The sequence below is a fragment of the Drosophila subpulchrella genome, unplaced genomic scaffold, assembly GCF_014743375.2.
Source record: "Drosophila subpulchrella strain 33 F10 #4 breed RU33 unplaced genomic scaffold, RU_Dsub_v1.1 Primary Assembly Seq16, whole genome shotgun sequence".
Lineage (NCBI taxonomy): Eukaryota > Metazoa > Arthropoda > Insecta > Diptera > Drosophilidae > Drosophila > Drosophila subpulchrella.
The window spans coordinates 1,023,154-1,044,832 of NW_023665498.1; the positions used below are offsets into that span (position 1 = coordinate 1,023,154).

Below are 21,679 nucleotides of genomic sequence, written 5' to 3' on the forward strand. Positions count from 1 at the left end.
ATTCTCCGTTCTGACTATAACAATTTTAAAACGTAACGTATGAAAATGAATTAAAATGAAAAATAAAACAAATTTTGTTCAATAGCTATGTAAATTTCTTAACACTTCTAAAGATATGCGATTATCTGTACCTAGGAAAAGTAAAAGGTAGCCAATTATTTGTATACCTCGGTATGGCAAAAAAAGGCACAACTAAATTGTACCTATGTACATAACTGGGCAACACCTGTCACGGAAGCCCTAAAACTACGAATGACCTTTTTAATTAGATTTCTCATCTGAGCAATATAGTTATAAAAGTAGTCAATCAATAATAAATGGTTTATTTGAATTTACATGATATCATCTTCACTTCAAAGAAATTAAATCCTTTTCACATGTTTTATACGCGACGCCGATACCAAATCCAGCTCCAACCCATGCGGGCCATGCTCGTCTTTTAAAAAATAACAAGGCCGCGGCAGATCCAATAAAAAGGCCACCACCTGAAATATAACGTAATATGTTTAATTTCTGGTTAATAATTTATTGTGTAAGGCACCAAAAGACGCTTAAAATATACTAAACCAAAATGAGATAAGAGAAAACGTTTTAGTCGATGGTCTCCACTACTAGATACCCGTTACTCAGCTTAAGGAAGTGCGAGAGGGATAGAGATATGAAAGGAGGAACTCTGCTTTTTTCATTAACACATTTAGCCTATAGCGCCACCTATCTTCTTATTCTGCAGCCTATAACACCAACTACCCCATAGCGCCACTAGCGGCATGGTGACGTATTAGTGAAAACAGATTTGCTGCATGTGGAGTGCAATCAAGATAGAATTTGCAAAATACATATTCATTTTTATTTGGTAATAACTTATATGATCCTATTTCAATCATTTTAGGCAAGTAGATGGGTATTGATGATAAGAACAAACTCATTGAAATTTTTACAAAATATTAAAAAAAAAAATGTGGGCGCTAGACGAGTTTCAGTTTAATGGTCGATTGTGGGCGTGACACCCTGCCAACAAACTTGCGCTGTGCAGGAAGCCCAAGCATTTGCATGCCAGGTTCCAACATTCTAGCTTTTATAGTTTCCGAGATCTCAGCGTTCATACGGACAGACGGGCATGGCTAGATCGCCTCGGCTAGTGATCGTGTTCAAGAATATACATACTTACGGGGTCGGAAACGCTTCCTTCTGCCTGTTACATACTTTTAGACGAATCCGGTATACCCTTCTTTTCTACGAGTAACGGGTATAAAAACAAAACTTCTCTCAAAAAACTTGGTCTTCCCCGCACACGTCCCTAACAGCCGAGAACTAGACAGCCTAGTCAAGACATTTACTGACATCTAACTACAAAAGGGCTTGTCCAATCAGAGCAGTCAAGACAAAACACATACCCCCTAGGGGAACACAACCTAACTAACTATAAGAACAGATAAAGTACCTGTGACGTATACCATACAAAGATAAGTCAACACAAAAATAACCTAAGCACGCCATGCTAACCAGCAAAGTAGTGTACTCCACAACTGGCAATGGGCTCCGCACAAGCGAATAGGATTGTTAGTAGAGGAACACTACTCCCTATTCTACTATACCCTCTTCTATCAGTAATAGTAGCACACAAACGCCAATTACTTTTAGAGAAGGCGGGAAAAAAGGTGGTAGGATACGCGGCCGACGTGGTCATCCTAGGACAAGGTAAATATCTTTTCGTCAACCAGAACAATGTAGGGTCTTTCTAAGCATAAGTCATGGCAATCCCACTTGGATACTCAGAACACTACGACTCAGACGTCTTCATCTTCTCAGACAGTCAAGCAGACCTCAGGCCTCTCAGAATCAAACTCATTTGGGTCCCTGGACACCGTAATATTGAAGGTAACTGTTTAGCTGGCGAGTTAAAAAGGCAAGGAACGATCACTGACATCAGTCGCGATAAGGACACTGAGCATGACCATGGCTACCTGTAAGCTCCTTCTCAAGCGTAGGTTATCCTCCCTCTCCAACAACCGATGGAACACGATCACCACTTGCTACTTTTCCAAGCTTAATTGGCCAAAGCATAACCAAAGCTCTTTTACAATGCAAAAATAGAGCTTTGGTTATTTTCGGGTAGATATCTCCACTCAATCTACATCGACATCTACTCACTGGTCACTGGCTCATAGGGACGCATGCGCACAGCCTAGGACTCGCCAACCTGACTACTGCGGCAGCTGCAAGCAGATGGGCGAGGAGGAGAACATTAAGAACCTCTTGTGATTCTACCCAGCGCACAACCTAAAAGGTGTTGAGAGAGAGAGAGAGAGAGAGAGAGAGAGAGAGAGAGAGAGAGAGAGGGAAGTTGATGTTGTGCGAAGCAATTCTTTGCTGCAGTACCGCGCGACAAATCCCTCCAAAGTTTACCAAAACCCCATTCCACCCAATCACCTAACCTAATCTCAATGTACTACCCTTAAGTTGTAAATAAGTTTAATAAATAAATTTGCGGATATTAAAAAAAGATGGCATGTATGTATGGATGTCCTGTGACCGCATTATTTAAAACTGTGAAAATAAGAATATAATATGTATAAGCAAGTATTTTCAAAATTAAAATTAAACAAAAAAGCCAGTTTTAGATGAAGTAGTATTCGCTTAGAAACGCAGATTACGATAGTTTACAGCCAAAATACCCCAAGAAGGATGACGGCAGATCCTGGTAGAGTTGGACCCCTAGATTACAAAAAAAGGCTAAATAGTTTTAAATGGATACATTTTTTTAAAAAGATTTTTGTCATAATTTTTTTTTTTGTTATTTTCGTGTTTTTAGTTATATCACGAGTTCCGCTTAACCAGTTAAGGTGATATATGTTTTAATTTACAACCATAATGTCACCATTAATTATCAATCAATAGGCTACAATGAGAAAATGGGAACTACAACTCGGCCAACTTTGAAAATGTGAAATATTTTTAAACAATTTAGTGGCTGTACGTATAAAGAAAAAACTCGAAAAAATCCGACCATTAAAGCTATCATACGAACCAAGCAAGCCGTATTTGGACAAAATCCATGGAAAAATAAATTTAATTTTATTTGCCCGATAACAGAACTGCGCATGAAATTTGAATTTCAGTATTGACCAAAGTAAGGAGGTTCATGTTATTCCCATAGGCAGTGTTGTGTTCTTTTTCGTGATCTGGGGGTCCAATTCTAACAGGAACTACCATTATCTTTCATGGGGCAGTTTCAAAGTCTTATTTTGTAAGCTAGTGCTATCAGGGGCCAGGGATATCGCGCAGGGCTGAAAGACGGTGGGTTTCTTAAGTTTATACATTTCAGGCCACATTAACGCTTTGCGATGTGCCACCCCGTAATATGGTCAGAGTTGCTGACCATATATACGGTTAGGATAGCAGAGCGGATCATCTATTGAATGCCATCCGTCCGTCGGAATGTGAAGCTAAGAAGGTTTTGTTGTAGCGCCCTTTTTGGTAACTTTTATAAATCAATTAACAAAACTGCACTACCTCTGTAATCAATACACTACACTCACAAGAAATAACTGAAAGGCAATACGTTTATTGAAAATCTTTTAATTTAAGTTTTGATTAACATTTTTCTCATTTTTTTTTTAAAGAGGGAAATTGTATTTAAATGAAGTTATTGTTATTGTTAAAAATTTTCATACATATACAGAAATACTTTTTTCTGGTCTTATTTTTCTAATAATAGCATAGCTTTGCTAATTGTTTTACTTTAAAAAATAAAATCGAGCTGTCAGGTAGTTACCCTATTAACTAAACATCTCGCAATTATTTTATTTGAACCAGCTGCTAAAAGGGCTCAAAGAAAGCCCAGTTTTGGTCCACAAGGATTGGACGACGTAGGTGAGCTCCATGATCCCGTCATCATCGACTTGCCGCGCGAATATGCAGCAAAATAAAGTAGTCCTAAGGCCGGTGCCATAAAATAACCAATAACTCCAGAAATTCCATACCTTTTAGAGAAATTAAAGAAAAACAAGAATGGAAGCTAACTTCGGCAAGCCGAGGTTTCTATACCCTTGCAGGTCGTTCCCGTGAGAGTGTTAAATGTACAGGGTTCCGATTTTTAGAAGACGAAAATCTAATTACAGAAGTATTAAGATAATGTTCCATTTCGATTTACTACAGTATGTGTTTATCGGAATCGAAATATAACGGTGGTGGTGCGATTATTAGAAGACGTTATAAATCGTTAAATTTAAATCGAGCCCTATACAATCTGTCCGGTAACTCTAAGTTAGCTAAGTTGGCAGGCCACATCCTTGGAACTCGTCCCGAACTTCCTATATGGCAACCCTGTAAACTTCAAATTTCCAACCATCGCAGCCAACTTCCAGTGCTTCCAGCGTTCTCTTTTCACAACCATTCGGCGGAACCAGAAATAACATTTTTCTTGATCCCGAAATATTCAATAATATTGTGGTAAAAAGGTGAAAAGAACTCTCGCTCTTGACGAAGACTATCTCTTGCAAGTCGATCTCTTCGTTTGCACTCAAATCCGGTTCAGTGTGGTAATAGCCTGTGGCACCGGCTAAATAATCAAAGTTCTCGGAGTTTTAACCCGTTCATCTAAAATGTAATAGCGAATGTCACAACCTCTCGATGCCGAACGATAGTCTACCCACGCGACTCGACATGGTGGCATGTTCGTCACGCGGACATAGTTCGGCTGGCGTAGATTGACCGCAAAACCTGCGACTAGATCAGGAGCTCTAGTTTGTAAACTCGAGCGAACTCCCCTCCCCCCACACGTGTGTTTCCACCCGTAATACCCTTTCGGACTAGACAGGAGAGCGAAATCAAGACATGCCATCGTAACACCTTTCGTGCAGCCAGATGAACCCATTACCACAGACCAGATTAGTTTTACCAGCTCAAGAGATTTGAACCCAAAACCCTATTAGAGCTCTGTTTGATTCATTTAATCATCTATATAATAATACACCCGTGTATAAGCGCAGTCAAATTCGTGAAGTCTTAGTACTTTAGTTTGTAGACTTAATTCATTAAACAGATCTATCACTGAAATCCGAATTTTGTGTGATAAATTAATAGAATTCTTTATGACATGAATTTTGGAGCTGAATCTAGAAAGCCTTCCTCGAATGGGAAGCTAAATAAATCTTGTAATTAACCATGTGATCTGAAATCAAAACAAAGTAATTTTTTGAGTACTACACGTCGATTCTTAATTGGGTAGGATCATGCAATACTCTTCGAATCTACAAATTGGGTGGACAAGGAAAACAACCCTATCTTAGTTCTTCTGTCTAATTATACATACGCGTCCTAAGAAATGTTAACCTGGTTTAGAGTTCCAAGTATTCCTGACTGTCTACAACATTTGTTCATCTAGCGCTTATGTGGATGCAGCCCCAAACAACACATACCATTTTCCCTAAGCACGGCCGGAACCGTATAGTAAACAGAGGGACTGCTGATGCATCACGATCGTCCACGTTACAGACAGCTATATGATAAAGACGTCCGATTTTTTTAAATATTATTCGAAATTCTGACATATTAAAAGACTTGTATTCCCAAGATTAGAAGTCAATAAGAATAAAAACAAAATTTTAATTTTTTTTACATTTTTCTACCCTTGCAGAGGGTATTATTATTTCAGTCGAAAATTTGCAACGCAGTTAAGGTGACGTTTCCGACCCCATAAAGTATATATTGTTGATCAACATCAGTAGACGATTCGATCTAGTCATGTCCGTCTGTCCGTTTCTACGCAAACTAGTCTATCAGTTTTAAGGCTATCGGAATGAAACCTTTCCAAAAGTCTTATTTCTTTTGCAGGTAGCATATAAGTCGAAACGAGATTTATAGAAGGAACACTTCGAAGCAAATGGTCGCCTGGCTCTTGGGTAAATCGGTACCCAACAATTTAATTGCCTGAGAAATTAAAAAACGAAGACGAGCAGACGGATCATTGTGCATCATGACAATGCGAGCTCTCACACATTAGCTCAAACCAGCTCCTTTTTGACTGGCCAAATGTCGAATTGATGGGTCATCCGCCGTACAGCCCTGTTCTGGTCATGACGTGCATAAGCAAGTCGTATCCAAAGTAAAAGGACGTGCACATTTATTTTCTCCGAAAAAATTCCAGACAAAGCAAATCTAACTAAAATTTGTATGCTAGATGTGGAATGCCTCCAGCGTTAAATTAGTATTTCATTGCTATTAGCAAATTGATCAAGAATGAGATTTTCATTCAGGCAAGCGTTGTAAAAATTGGATAGGGACTATTGGGGCCCAACAGTGACGCCACGAAAATCTAAGGTTTTTTCGCATGACTTATCATATAGAAATATAATTAATTTAAACCTAATTAAAAAGCACAGAGATGATGGCTTCGAAGTAGCACAGCCAAAATTAAAACAAGGAAGAACGCTATAGTCGAGTACCTCGACTATCAGATACCCGTTACTCAGCTAAAGGGACCAAAGGGAAATGGAGATATGCAAGCAGCAAAGCGAGATTGAAATGCGCCACCTATCGGCTGTAGACAGTTTTAAGCTTTATGGGCGTTAGAGTTGGCGTGGCAATTTTATTTTTGGATCAATCGATAGGTATTGACGAGACCAAGACATTTCAGTTAAAATTTTGTATCTAGCATGAAAATTGTGGGCGCCACAGGTTTGGGCCGTTTGTGGGCGTTAGAGTGGGCGTGGCATATTCGCGTAACAAACTTGCGCTGCGTACAAGGCTACGGAATCTAAATTTGAGATCCCAATTCTCTATCTTTGATAGTTTCCGAGATATCGACGTTCATATTTACGATTTTTTGAAGTTTGTGGGCGGCTTGTGGGCGTGTCAAACTTTTTTTTGGGTCAATGGATAGGTATTGATAAGAACAATACATTTCAGTTAAAATTTTTATTTTAGCATCAAAACTGTTTTGGGCGGTTTGTGGGCGTTAGAGAGGGCGTGGCACTCCGCTGAAACAAACTTGCGCTGCGTAAGAAGCTCAGGAATCTGCATGCCAAATCCCAATAGCCTAGCTCTTTTAGTTTCCGCGATCTCAGCGTTCATCCGGACGGACAGACGGACATGGCTAGATCGACTCGGCTAGTGATCCTGATCAAGAATATATATACTTTATGGGGTCGGAAACGCTTCCTTCTGCCTGTTACACACTTTCCGACGAATCTAGTATACCCTTTTACTCTAAGACTAACGGGTATAAAAATTTACATGACACAAACCGTGACATTGTTATTGCAAGTGCCTCTAACAAAGGAACAAATATGCTTTTAGCCTCTGTATATTTTAAACACAACATTTCTCTCAGTAATTTTAAAACTGAAGTAAACAAATTAATTGAAAAACTTGACCCATTTGACAAAGTTATTACATCTGGTGATTTCAATGCTATATGTAGTGATTTTGGAGACAATATTATTAACAGGAAAGGAGATTTTCTAAAAAGGGTAATGTCAAGTGCTGGATACGGACTCGAAAACAATAATAGTCCAACCTTTAAAAGAAACATAGACTCAGTGTCGGGATTAGTGCTAGATTTGACATTCACCAAAGGTATCCCCTGAACTGAATGGACATGTAGAAGCTTAAACATAGGTGGTAGCCATCATTTTCCAATTGTTTACAAAATAAATCCTGAGTTAAACTTAACTATAAAGTTTTTAGCAAAAAACAGATTATTCATCAAATTAGGAATAATAGAGTCATGTGGTAGTATATGAAACCTCACTAAAAATATGACTAGTGAAATCAAGGCAGCCACATATTGTTTTGGAGCTAACAAAATTCCTAAGGCATAGTGAAATGATGAATTAAAGCAACTTTTCAATAAAATTTCTAATAGTCAAAGTAAAGCATGTCGTGATCCGTCGTATGAAAATTATGTGAATGCAGTTAATCTCAAAACCAAATGGAAAAAGTCAGTCAAAATTGCCAAGAAAACTAGGTTTTTAAACAAGATAACTGAATTAAACACCAAACCAAACACGAAAACTGCGTGGAGGTTTTTAAAAAATCTGATCTGGATAAATCAAGTTCTTTTTTGGAATTTTTAATTGAGCCAATTCCTCCTGAGAGCAGAGTATTAGATGAGAATCTATAATCCAGAAAGAACAATGAAAATTCGGGCTTTGTTCTGGAGGATCTCCAAGAAGCTCTTGATCAAGACAAAAGAACTGCAGGAGTAGCTGATTTAATAACTTACAAAATGATAGGGTCTCTCAGCACAGCAGACAAGGTCGAGTTGGTAGCCTTATACAATAATAAGATTTCGAACTGTAATTTTGCACAGGAATGGAGAATTATTAGGATCACTCCGATTCCCAGAAGAAGCAAAGATTTAAATTGGTTTGGTAAAAAGAGCGGTAAAAGTAAAAATAAAGAAAATTTAAGCTGCTGTTGGGGATAAATGGTGCGTTTCCTATCGAAATATGCATTGAAAAACACCTCATTGGTTACGCACGATACGAGGGAAAATGCTCGTGTTGGTAGAAGCTTAAATATTTGACTGAATCGGGCCGATTTTAAGTACATTTTAAGTAGTGTTTTCTTTTGTTGTCGCATGTAAAATAATTTTTTTCTAACAAAAGTTGACATCAGAGTTTTTGTATGTTAAAGATGCGTTCGTTACTATTTTTCAACTGCGTTAAGAGGTGTTTTTGTTTGATATTTTATAGAGCAGTAATTTACTATATCAGATACCAGTTACTCAGGGAATGCGCTGGAGATAGGGATATGCAATCAGCGGTTAGAGTGGGTGTTGCAAACTTGTTTAGGTCCAAACCAAAACATAACAGTTAAATTTGTTTTCTAGCATTACAACTGGGGGCACCCAGTGTGGCATTCGGCATAAGCAAACATAGACTTCTTAGGCACTAAAAAATGTGAATGTCCAATTTTACCCCCCGAGCTTCAATATTGTGGGCGCTTGTAGTTGAGAAGTGACTATCAGACTGACGAATGCAAATTAATAAACCAAAGTGTGAACATATAACGTTTACTCTTAGCCGACAATCGAACCTCCCGCTAGCACATTGCACATTGAATGCAAGAAAATACATCTCTAACTTAAAGCCAGCAGCCTACACTGGATTATAAATTGTCGACCCCCTCTGTGTCTGGATTTCAAGGTTCTGCTCTACAATTTCACTCACACAAGCCCACTTGGACCTACGGCTGGGGCATTGGGGAACGCGAGTAATAGCAAAATTAATATTATACAGCGTTACAATCAAAAATATTGCGAACAGTCACTGGGGAAAACATTCACAGGGATCTTGGCATACCTCCGGCTAAAGATAAAATATCAAAGCAGAATGCGGTCTATCATAACAATCTTACACTGCACCCAAAAATTTCGAAAGAAATCTAACAAGGGTTTCGAACAAAACACGTCTACATCGGAACGATCTGTCCGTGTGAATGCTTGATTTCGAAAACTATAAGAAGGCCAGAGAGGCGAAATGACTACATAAAAGGATCATGTCAACCCTCAGATCTAGAAGTAGAATTTAAAAATTCCAAACAAATGTGAACCGTGTAGATGTACAGTGGATCACAGCTTAAATAAAAAAAGGATTTTTTTTAATGATTTAAGATCAAATAGGAATAGAAAAAAAATCGATGGCCTCGACTATTAGACACCCGTTACTCTGCTTAAGGGAGTGCGAGCAGCTCTGCTTTTTTATTTATTTATCGCCAATGGATAAACCATTATCTGGCTACATATGATTGACTTAAATCTATTATTAAAAATTAATTAAACAAGAAAGGAAGTTAGCTTCGGCAAGCCGAAGCTTATATACCCTTGCAGCTATAATTATTAAATTTAAAAACACAAAAATGATATTCCCAACAGTATAAGATAATATGTCAAAAAACACCGAAGCTATAATTTGTTTCATATTATTTTCCTACCAATTTTCCGATCGTTCCTATGGCAGCTATATGATATAGTCGTCCGATTTTGATAAAATTAAATTCGAAATTCAGAACTAATTAAAAAATGTTGTTTCCAAGCGTAGGAGGTTATATGTTAAAAAACACCGAAGATATAATTAAAAAATTTTTTTTTTCCGATTATTCCTATGGGAGCTATAAGATATAGGTGTCCGATCCGGCTGGTTCCGACTTATATACTACCTGCATAAGATATAAGACTTTTGGGAAAGTTTCAGCCCGATAGCTTTAAAACTGAGAGACTAGTTTGCGTAGAAACGGACGGACAGACGGACATGGCTAGATCGACTCGTCTAGATCAAGAATATATATACTTTATGGGGTCGGAAACGTCTCCATCACTGCGTTGCAAACTTCTGACTGAAATCAATATACCCTCTGCAAGGGTATAAAAATATTCCCTAAGGGTTTGCCTTAACATATCTTTCTTGGCCCCCAGCTGAATCTAATGCTTCAAGGCAGGGAATTAAAAATTCTAAGAGCCCTTAGTAATGGCTCATTGCGTGCATAATTTGTCCTGACAGCACGGTCCAGGAATGGAACCATGGTACGGAGATTTCTGGCAGGAACATTAAAATTAATGCATCCCAACAGGCAAGGACAATCAATATTTCCTACTAGCAGATCATTAAGAAAGAGAAGGCCAGCAATTGCACGGCGATCCTTAAAGGAACAAGTGTGAGGCAAGGAACACTGCCTAGCATAGGGCGGAGGCGGTTCAGTAAAATGCAAGGATTGCAATGCAAACTCCAAAACTTTTTTCTGCAACCTCTCAATCCTATTGATCTGGACACTTCTCGAGGGATTCGAAGTAAATGAAGCATAGTGAACCCCAGACCGGACAAACGTAGAGTATACAGACAATCTGGAATACGGATCTTTGATTAAGAAAGTGTTTCGCTTAACAAAGCCGAACATTGCATATGCCTTTGGTGATTTAAATTCAGGTGCTCGTTAAACAGAAATTTGTCATCAAATAATCCCCCCAGATCAACTATTTCATTCAAAACAGAGAGAGGGTTACAGGAAAATTCGTATAACGAACGACGTGGCGTTTGTTAAGGCTTAAAGGCAAATTATTCTTGGAACACCGACTACCGATACTATCTAGGTCAGATTGAAGCAATCTTTAGATCATCCGCATAAAGAAGGAAGTTTAAAAAATGGATACAGGCAAAAATGTCGTTTATAAAAATAATGAAAAGTAAAGGGCCAAGAGAGCTACCATGAGGAAGTCCTGATGTCGTTTTATAAGGATGGGATAATGCACCACCTAATTCAACATGATAACGCCTGTTATCCAAATACGATGCTAACCAATTAAGAAAGGAGGAGTGAAAGCCAAGTTTGGAAAGATTAGCCTTTAGGGCAGAGTGACAAACCTTGTAAAACCGACCAGGCATATAGCCATGTTGATTAGGTTCGATATAACCCTTATTAAGGAAGATAATTTTTTGTAAATTATTCTTTCGCACAATTTAGCTATGTTGCTGATTTTACCAATTGGCCTGTAATTAAAAATATCAAATTTACTTCCTCCTTTATGGATCGGCATGACTCTAGAAATTTTCTATCTAATTGGGAATCTGCCTTGGGACAAAGAACATGATTTGCAGGGGTAGGTTAAAACTGGCAATACAATTCTTAAGGAAGAATGAAGAAATCCCATCAAAGTCTAGCCTTGGGGAATCATCAAAATAACTAATTGCTTTAGAAATGTCATCATACGATATCTTCAGGCTACCAATGTTGCAAATTTCTAAAAATGAATTTCTTTCATACCAATCATCGGAAGGTTCAATGTTCCAGGAAAAACAGGCAGCAAACAAATTGGCGATATCGGCCTCGGAGGAAGCAAAAACATCACCGTACGACATTGTTGAAGGTATAGACGAATGTGATTTTTTAAAGTTAACAAAGCGCCAAATCGCTTTAGGGATGGCCTTCAAACTATGCTCAACTTCACAAATGTATTGGTTATATAGAAATTTATTAAGAAACTCAAACTCACGTTTGTGCTGCATGCATCTTTCACCATCCGCTGGGTTTTATAAATAGTTTCACTAACACAAATAGCCCATAGCACCACCTATCTTCGTATATAGTGCCCCTAGCGGCTTGGGGGCGTATAAGTAAAAACAGCTGATTTGCTGTGCAATCTCGATTGAATTGCAAATATTGATAATTATTTGGTTTTAACTTTTTAATGACTTTCTTTCCAATTTTAGTAATTTTTGGCATGAATATGGGTATTGATAATAAGAAAAAAATCTAATTTAAATTTTTACAAAATATTAAAAAATTTGGGCGCTAGGCGGGTTTTCCGACGAACCTAGTCTACGAGTAACGGGTATTATAATCTAGAATATGATTTACCTTTGGCATGTATATACAACCCTTTGAAGACTGGGTTTAACACTAAAAATCGGAATATATATTTTTTTCATCACAACTTATTAATTAATTGGCGCAGTTTATTTACCTTTGAAACTTGTATTTCTTCTTTAAATTTTTCACCATATATTTTAGATGTCAGAAAGCTGTGACGATGGTCAGATAGGCCCGCTTATAACAATTTTGTTCGTTCTATTATTTTCAGTGTAAGGAGAAATACATTATGTATTCTGCGGTTTTTAAAGTTTAAAATAAAAAACATGAAGTTTATATAAAACTTTATTCGAGGATAAAAAAAAAACACAACCAGTTGAATAGGACCTACCAAAAAGCTTCAAACGCTTTTCCATTCTACGGCCTTGTGCTTTTCCATTTAAATCCCGGAAAGTAGCGTTTGTTAAACATAAATTATCATAATTATTCTAAAAGTATTTATTCGATTAAATATTTTCCGTATTTAGTCTACTGTGGTGGAAAGCTAAGGTTTTTGTAAAAAATATAAGGGTTGGCAGAGCATGGACGTACGAAGTATGGTATGGTAGAAGTAGGGGCATTTACCTCGACTTCTCGGCTCCTCCATCGAAATACTATATAAATCATTCACTTACAACAGTCGAAAAACCAAAAGAAATATACGATTTGGTACCTTTCTAGATAACCTTTTTGAATCCTTTATCCTGCTATCTTGATAAGCCTTTTTTAGTATAGATATGTTACATAAGGGCCCGATGTTGATAAAAAATGGGCTACATACATACCTCTTGAAAACTAAAAACTGCTTTAAAAAAGGTTTATACACATAATTTTTCTTAGCGGTGTGATTCTCCGATGCCCTACACACAAGCACATAATTACATATTTTTTTAGAAAGCCTTCAATCGCGCTTTGAGTGATATTTTTAAGCAAAATAATATCGCTTACAAAACGATTATTATTTCTGAACGATACTTTTTATCGCTTATATAAGTTAACACCAAAAATAATGTTAAATAAATAAAAATAAGAGCAAGCATTGATTGCACAATAAACTGCAGTTAAATGCCCTCAAAAAGTTCCTCGGAAACAAATTGCGCTTAGAAGCTAGCCCTAGACAAAAATAAGAGTAAGCATTGATTGCATAGCCAACAGCAGTGCAATGCCCTAGATAAAGTTCCCCCGAATTAAGTTGCACCTAGACTGCATCTCTTTGGTTAGCGATCGTGGGAATATAGAACAACGAATTTTCCAAGTAGATTTAACTCGACTAGGTGCATCCAACAAATACAGGATTAACAAGGAAGAACGCTACAGTCGAGTACCTCGACTATCAGATACCCGTTACTCAGCTTAAGGGGCCAAAGGGAAATGGAGATATGCAAGCAGCAAAGCGAGATTGAAATGCGCCACCTATCGGCTGTAGACAGTTTTAAGCTTTATGGGCGTTAGAGTTGGCGTGGCAATTTTATTTTTGGATCAATCGATAGGTATTGACGAGACCAAGACATTTCAGTTAAAATTTTGTATCTAGCATGAAAATTGTGGGCGCCACAGGTTTGGGCCGTTTGTGGGCGTTAGAGTGCGCGTGGCATATTCGCGTAACAAACTTGCGCTGCGTACAAGGCTACGGAATCTAAATTTGAGATCCCAATTCTCTATCTTTGATAGTTTCCGAGATATCGACGTTCATATTTATGATTTTTTGAAGTTTGTGGGCGGCTTGTGGGCGTGTCAAACTTTTTTTTGGGTCAATGGATAGGTATTGATGAGAACAATACATTTCAGTTAAAATTTTTATTCTAGCATTAAAACTGTAGGAGCCACAGTTTTGGGCGGGTTGTGGGCGTGGCACCCTGCTGAAACAAACAAAGAGACGCGCAGGAAGCTCAGGAATCTGCATGCCGAATACCAATAGCCTAGCTTTTATAGTTTCCGAGATCTCAGCGTTCATACAGGCAGACGGACAGACGAACACGGCCGGCTAGAGATCCTGATCAAGAATTCTTTATGGGGTCGGAAACGCTTCCCTGCAAGCATTTTCTATCGCGGAAGGCACTATTAAGTGACTTCTAGAAGATAAAAACGATCGTCCGCGATATCGCATTCGGATCGGGGAAGTGACTCCCGTCGGGAAGAAATGTGCCACTTCGGCGACACTTCTAGGAGTGACTTCGGCGACACTTCCAGAAGTTACTTCGGCGATATCGCATTCGGATCGCGAAAGTGACTCCCGTCGGGAAGAAATGTGCCACTTCGGCGACACTTCTAGTGGCACATTTCTTCCCGACGGGAGTCACTTCCGCGATCCGAATGCGAATCACTCAAAAGTGACTTTACATATGCTTGTAGAAGATACCTAGAAGAGTCTTTCCCAATTGGAAAATCTTGAATAAAAACATATTTTATTTACTTTTAATATTTTGCATTTATTTTTTGTATGAGTGCTTTGTCCGCTTGTATACACGGTCCCTGGCATGTAGGAAATTTTGCTGAACAATGTTATTTAGGTCCAGCTCCGTCGACATAAGAAGTTTATAAATAACCACTTCTAAAAGAAATAGAAACAAAAATTGTTTTTTGTTCAGTCAACGTAAAATACATTACCTTTTACAATGAAATATGTTGAGAATCGTTGGATGCTGGGTTTTTCCGCAGTTACACGCCAAGTAATGTCCACAGCAAGCTTGTCCGTAAAAAGGTTTGAATAATCGTACAGCTCACGATAAGCACGTATTTTTGCACGCTTTGTTGGGGGGCATTTAAATATGTTAAGCAATTTACTAACATTTAGAAAAAAACAAAGCTATATTTTTAAAACGCACAAATTTCATACAAAACCGTACTGTCCACAGACAATTCACGCAACTAAATGACGCTCGGCCGAAAAATAACGGCGTGGGTCAAAAGGAAGACCCAAAAAATTTTCAGAAAAAAAGGGGTAACGGAAAATTACCGCGACCCCTTTTTATCGCGTGTTTTACTCACTACTATAGTCTTTCTATCGCCCAGAAGTGTCTCAGAAGTTACTTCTTCGCGATCCCGACCCTTTTTGTTTTTGTAAAATGTGTACTATCGACTTTCTATCGTCCAGAAGTGACTCAGAAGTTACTTCTTCGCGATACATGTATATTTTGTTTTTGGAAAATCCGTACTATCGCCTTTCTATCGCGCAGAAGTGTCTCAGAAGTTTCTTCTTCGCGATCCCGACCCTTTTTGTTTTTGTAAAATGTATACTATCGCCTTTCTATCATCCAGAAGTAACTTGGAAGTTACTTCTACGCGATATATGTATGTATATTTTGTTTTTGTAAAATGTGCTCTATCGCGCAGAAGTTACTAAGAAGTGACTTCTAGACGACAGGCGATAGAAATATCGCCCTTTTGCTTGCAGGGAATTCCTGCCTGTTACATATGTACTTTCCGACGAATCTTGTATACCCTTTTACTCTACGAGTAACGGGTATAAAAATGTACCGGACAATTACAATTAAGATTGGCCAACGGCGAAGGTGTCAGCAACGGTAACAAGAACAACAGCCAATGATAACTAAGAACGCCAGCATAATCAAAAACATCGGCAAAAACGGTGACAGTGACGCGTAGTTAAAAATAACAACTAAACATATGAAAAGTTAGTTCTTAATCCTACTCAATAAAGAACAGTTGGATTTTTTAAAATAAAAATTTGATTCATATATAAACTTTTATGATCATTTCGAAATCGAAAATTTATAAGACTCCGAAATAATAACACCAGCATACAAAAAAAAATTGATGAAATACGCCTTCAAGGAAAGCTTTGTTTTCCGGTAAGGTACATCTCCCTGATTAAGAAAAGGGCACTTAAAATTTTTTCTATGGTACAAATTTTTTTTGAAGTGTATTACCTGTAAAATGAGTCTTTGATGACCGAATTCGGTTTATCAGAACTCGAGTTAAAAAACAAAAAAGAGCGAAAAACGTATTTTACACTTTAAAAAAAATTTGTACCATAGAAAAAATTTTAAGTGCCCTTTTCTTAATCAGGGAGGTGTACCTTACCGGAAAACAAAGCTTTCCTTGAAGGCGTATTTCATCAATTTTTTTTAAAAACTGGTTTTTCGGAATATCGCTTTAAAAATTTAACGTCCCTGATTTAAACTTCATGTTTTGAGTGGAAATTTCATTTTAAAATTTAAAAATCTTGGAATAAATAATACATTTTCTTTATTACTGAGATAATAATAGAAGAAAAAAGCTGTTTATATGCGGTCTGTACCCATCTAGATTCTTCCTAGTAATAGGATTAGAAATGTCAAGAATTGCTTACAAAATATCTCGGAAACTATAAAAGTTACAGCACCAATTTGTTCCAGCAATGTGCCATGCCCATTATAACGCCCACAAGCCGTCCAAAATGGTGGCTCCTACAGTTTTAATACTAGAATACAACTTTTAACTGAAATGTATTGCTTTCGTCAATACCTATTAATTGACCTAAAAAAATGTCAAAGGTCACGTATCTCACAGTCCAGTCACTCAACTACAGCGTTCTCTCTAGCTATACAGTTGCTAAGGGTATTATGATTTCAGTCAGAAGTTTGCAAACGCAGTGAATGAGACATCCCCAAGACTATAAGTATATATATTCTTGATTAGCATTAAAAGGCGATTCGATATAGCCATGTCCGTTTCTCCGCGAACTAGTGTCTCAGTTTTAAAGGTTTTGGGATTTAACTTTCTATTGCAGGTAGTATATATACATATTTATAAGTCGGGACGAGCTGGACAAAAATATTTGGATAAAGAATACTTGAAAACTTAGATCAAAGACTTCTTTAAATTTTAAGAAGTCAAGATGTATGCTATGCGAGCAAATCTGTTATAGTGTTTAAGGATCTGAAGTAGTTTGAGATTCGATAGATACTTGCAGAAAATGCAACGATCCCGTATAACATTATTGACAGAGCTAATCTTTAGAAAAGTTTTTTTTTTTGAGCTTACAGAAAAGATGCGACGTGTGGATCACGCTTTCACTTTGACTTTAAATAATATGTTTGAAGCCAGCATGACAGACGCAGACAGACCCAGCAACGTATGTTCCTGACAACGCAAATTATTTTTTGTTTAAAGAGGTAAACTGTTACAACACCTTTAAATATTCCCAAGTAATAACGGAAGAGTTCGTCAACTGCCGCAGATACTGTTCAGTCAGATAATATGACAGAAAGAAATAGAGAAAGAACCCTTTAAAATACCCAAAATATGAAGACCTCCGCAACCCAGACTCTACCATATATTTTAAGGCTCAAAATAAATATATTTCACCAACTGCTAAATATATGGTTCCCGGCAATATGCAAATTGACAATTGCATGGTTAATGGCTCCCTTTCAGTTACTGGGCTTTGGATTAGTTTTCAGATGCCTCTATTGGTGTTATAGCCAGGACTATCATCCAATATATAAAACAACCCGAGTATTTCAATCAAAAACAATTACCGCAAATTCGCAGTGTACCTTAAAAGAAGTATTGAGCGAGCTTCGTTTTACACAGGTTTAAGAGGGAAAAATGTTTTAATTACGCAATACCAAAGGTTGGTCTTATTGTACCACAACGTTGACCCTTTTTGGCGCTCATTGCACAAATATTGCCGACAACAACATTATTTTTTCATCCAAATTTGTATGTTTTCTTGATACCTGGACTCCATGTAGTAAAACAGGAACACAAAATTGAACTTTGAGAAATTTACCCGAAACATTTCTAGTTTTCCATGATATTTCGGTACTCCTGAATAAAAGTCCCATACAAAATTATTTTCCATCACCTACAGGTTCCTCGATATAGCTAAAAATACCAAAACGCGATTTTGCCCAATGGGCCTAAATAATTGGAATTATCTTACATATTTATATAAAATAAGTCATGGCAACTTATGGAACGCGAATAAACATATATGTACATTATCACTTAAATCGTCGGAATACAGAATGAACAAGAAAGAAAGTTAACTTCGGCAAGCCGAAGTTTGTATGTATACCCTTGCAGTTATAATTATTAAATTTAAAAATACAAAAAATGATATTCCCAATAGTATAAGATAATCTGTCAAAAAACACCGAAGCTATAATTTGTTTCATATTATTTTCCCACCAATTTTCAGATCGTTCCTATGGCAGCTATATGATATAGTCGTCCGATTTTGATAAAATTAAATTCGAAATTCAGAACTAATTAAAAAAATGTTTTTTCCAAGCGTAGGATGTTATATGTTAAAAAACACCGAAGCTATAATTTGTTTCATATTATTTTCCTACCAATTTTCCGATCGTTCCTATGGCAGCTATATGATATTGTCGTCCGATTTTGATAAAATTAAATTCGAAATTCAGAACTAATTAAAAAATGTTATTCCCAAGCTTGGGAGGTTATATTTTAGAAAACTCCAAAGATATACAGCTGCGGCAACAAAAATAGCACCAATGTGTAGGCAATTCTTCTTTGAGCTACTAAATGGTCATTTTTTGCAATTTTTTTATTCTGTTTGTAAGGGTAAGTAGGGTTACATATCTACTAACTAAAACAAAAGTGGTTACGCCCACAATGCGGACGGTTTTTAAAACTTCGATACATTTATCATAAAAGTAGCAAAATTATGCGGCAACAAAAATAGCACCACTTAAAGAAAAGGCTTAAAAAACTTAAAAATAACCGCGATTTGAAAATTTTTTTTGATTGAAATGTATGATTTTATACATCTTAAGGTAAAAAAAATATTGTTCTAAAGCTTGGGCTTCAACAACAACAACAACAACGACCGACCTGACGTCACTAGACACCAGAACCTTTCCTTGGCAAAATTGTTGTTTGACTCTTTCAAAATAGCTCCAGGGCAGATTTTTTTCTTCAGTTTTGCATTAAAAACATAGTTTTTTAACATTTCTGCAAAGATTTTCGATTTATTTTAGTTCTGGGGCTTAAAAGGTCCCCATTATACCATTTAGCTTAAGGGTTTTGATACTTTAGACGACTCTCTATCAGATTTTTTTTGGTTTATAATCGTGGTAAAGCTTCCAAAATAAAATAATTTTGTATTACGAATATAATTGCATCATAATTTCTGAGCTATCAAAGTTTACATGTTGATCCTGTATGGGCTTACATTATGACATGGTACCATTATTATAGTACGAGTATATGCCCATACCATGATATTTGCTTCACCATTATTATTCTTTGCAAATGTGAATTGGGAACTCAATTTTTGATTTGTAGGTTATCTGAGGTGTATTTTAAGCCTTTTTCATCTAAACATAAGCAATTTTCCGCCGCCAGACCATAAAAGAGTTTCCCTTTAATTGTGGGCCTTATTTAAGACTCGTACTTCAAATTCACCCATGCTCTGCAGTCTAGGGAGATTTTTTTTTTGGACGTCAAGCGCATCATTTTTGTTTATGTACATTATATCCAACTTTTTATGTACTTACAAATAGTAAAAAAAAAAAATGCAACTTCATAGGCGGCTTAAACGGGTCCTACTTACATTCATGCACATGACTTTTTTACAGTTATGGGGTCATTGCGGCTTTCGCACTGCGTGCTATTCTTTTGTGTTCTTGTTTTAGGTAACTAAAAATCATTATTTTAAAGAATTCGACGATTCAACTAAACTTATCTTTTGCATTGCCTTTATAAATTGGCTTTTTGAATGTCCTTCTATTTGTACCATTACAGTGCGCTTAATCACCCATTGGGAACACTATTTTATTCATTATTTTACCAATTCACTTAGTAGTACTTATTCTTAATATAACAAAACGAAAAACATCCAAAAAATCTGAGCAAATGAAGTTTTGAGACGAAAACCGTTAATAGTGCTATTTTTGTTGCCGCATAATTTTGCTACTTTTATGATAAATGTATCGAAGTTTTAAAAACCATCCGCATTGTGGGCGTAACCACTTTTGTTTTAGTTAGTAGATATGTAACCCTACTTACCCTTACAAACAGAATAAAAAAATTGCAAAAAATGACCATTTAGTAGCTCAAAGAAGAATTGCCTACACATTGGTGCTATTATTGTTGCCGCAACTGTAATTAAAAAAAATTTTTTTTTATTAACGGACAATTTTTTTAAAATTTTATCTTTGATGTTTTTGAACAAATAACCTCCTACGCTCGGAAATAACATTTTTTAATTAGTTCTGAATTTCGAATTTAATTTAATCAACATCGCACGACTATATTATATAGCTGCCATAGGAAACAAATTATAGCTGCGGTGTTTTTTGACATATTATCTTATATTATTCGGAATATAATTTTTGGTATTTTTAAGACTTTCGAATTATATTGAAATTGTAATAAATGTAATATACATAAACTTAACAAAATCAAGAAAGGATGTTAACTTCAACAAGCCGAAGTTTGCATACCCTTGCAGTTATAATTATTAAATTTAAAAATACAAAAAATGATATTTCCAATAGTTCTTTCACTGCGTTGCAAACTTCTGACTGAAATCATTATACTCTCTGCAAGGGTATAAAAAGGCATCGCCATATCTTTGCCTGTCAAATGGATCTATTTTTTTTATTAGTTTATGAATCCTATATAAATGGTTTAATTTCGTGATAAAAATATGATATCGTTTTGAAACCATAAAGAAAATCTCGATACGTTTCACAAAGAATCACTCATATTCCCTTTATCCAATTTTATAACAGTTGTTTTTGAGGAAGAAAAGCGCACTTGAAGATGCTAAGAGTGCCCCTAAAGTACAGGACTGTAAGTAATAGATATATAGTATTCCAAACAATTTTGTACTTCATTTGCTACCTTAATCATTCAAATATTTTTATAATCCACCGCTATCCAGCGTCGAAGTTAAAAGTATGCACAGCATCATTTAAGATGTGCGCTACTGTGTTACATAAGTATTTACTTACATCCTTTGACTAATGTGTCGGAGACACAACGATCCAATCGTTTTCCAATTTGTTCTTCAAAAAAAACATTCGGCATTTTGTCTTTTTTTTTGGTTTCTTGGTAGAAATTTATTAAGTTTATAATTATATTTGAGAAAGCAGTATGACCATGGATCGGGTGGTTAAATAAACCTGTTATGTAAATCACTTTTTGTCCATATTTGCCAATGAATTAGGTGCAGTTTCCACTATTCGCTATTTAAATATTTTTGGAACTACCATTCTGCACAAGACAGTGTTTCCACTGCATAATACCCTCTTTCCACGATCTCTTCACCATACATTCACCGCATGGTCCATAATAGCCTGTGCATACAGCCCCTTAAAATCTCTGCAGATATGTTACGCGGACTCTTGTT

General features: G+C 36.6%; 1 protein-coding gene across 1 annotated transcript; it reads right to left on the reverse strand.

The window, feature by feature from the left end:
• Positions 1-294: 294 nt before the first annotated feature.
• LOC119559037 (MICOS complex subunit Mic10) lies at positions 295-21,451 on the reverse strand. Its single transcript, XM_037872164.1, has 2 exons — positions 21,282-21,451; positions 295-485 (listed from the first exon to the last, which is right to left on the reverse strand). The coding sequence occupies exons 1-2, from the start codon at positions 21,355-21,357 to the stop codon at positions 349-351; spliced, it is 213 nt and encodes a 70-aa protein (XP_037728092.1). The 5' UTR covers positions 21,358-21,451; the 3' UTR covers positions 295-348.
• Between the last annotated feature and the right edge of the window lie 228 nt (positions 21,452-21,679).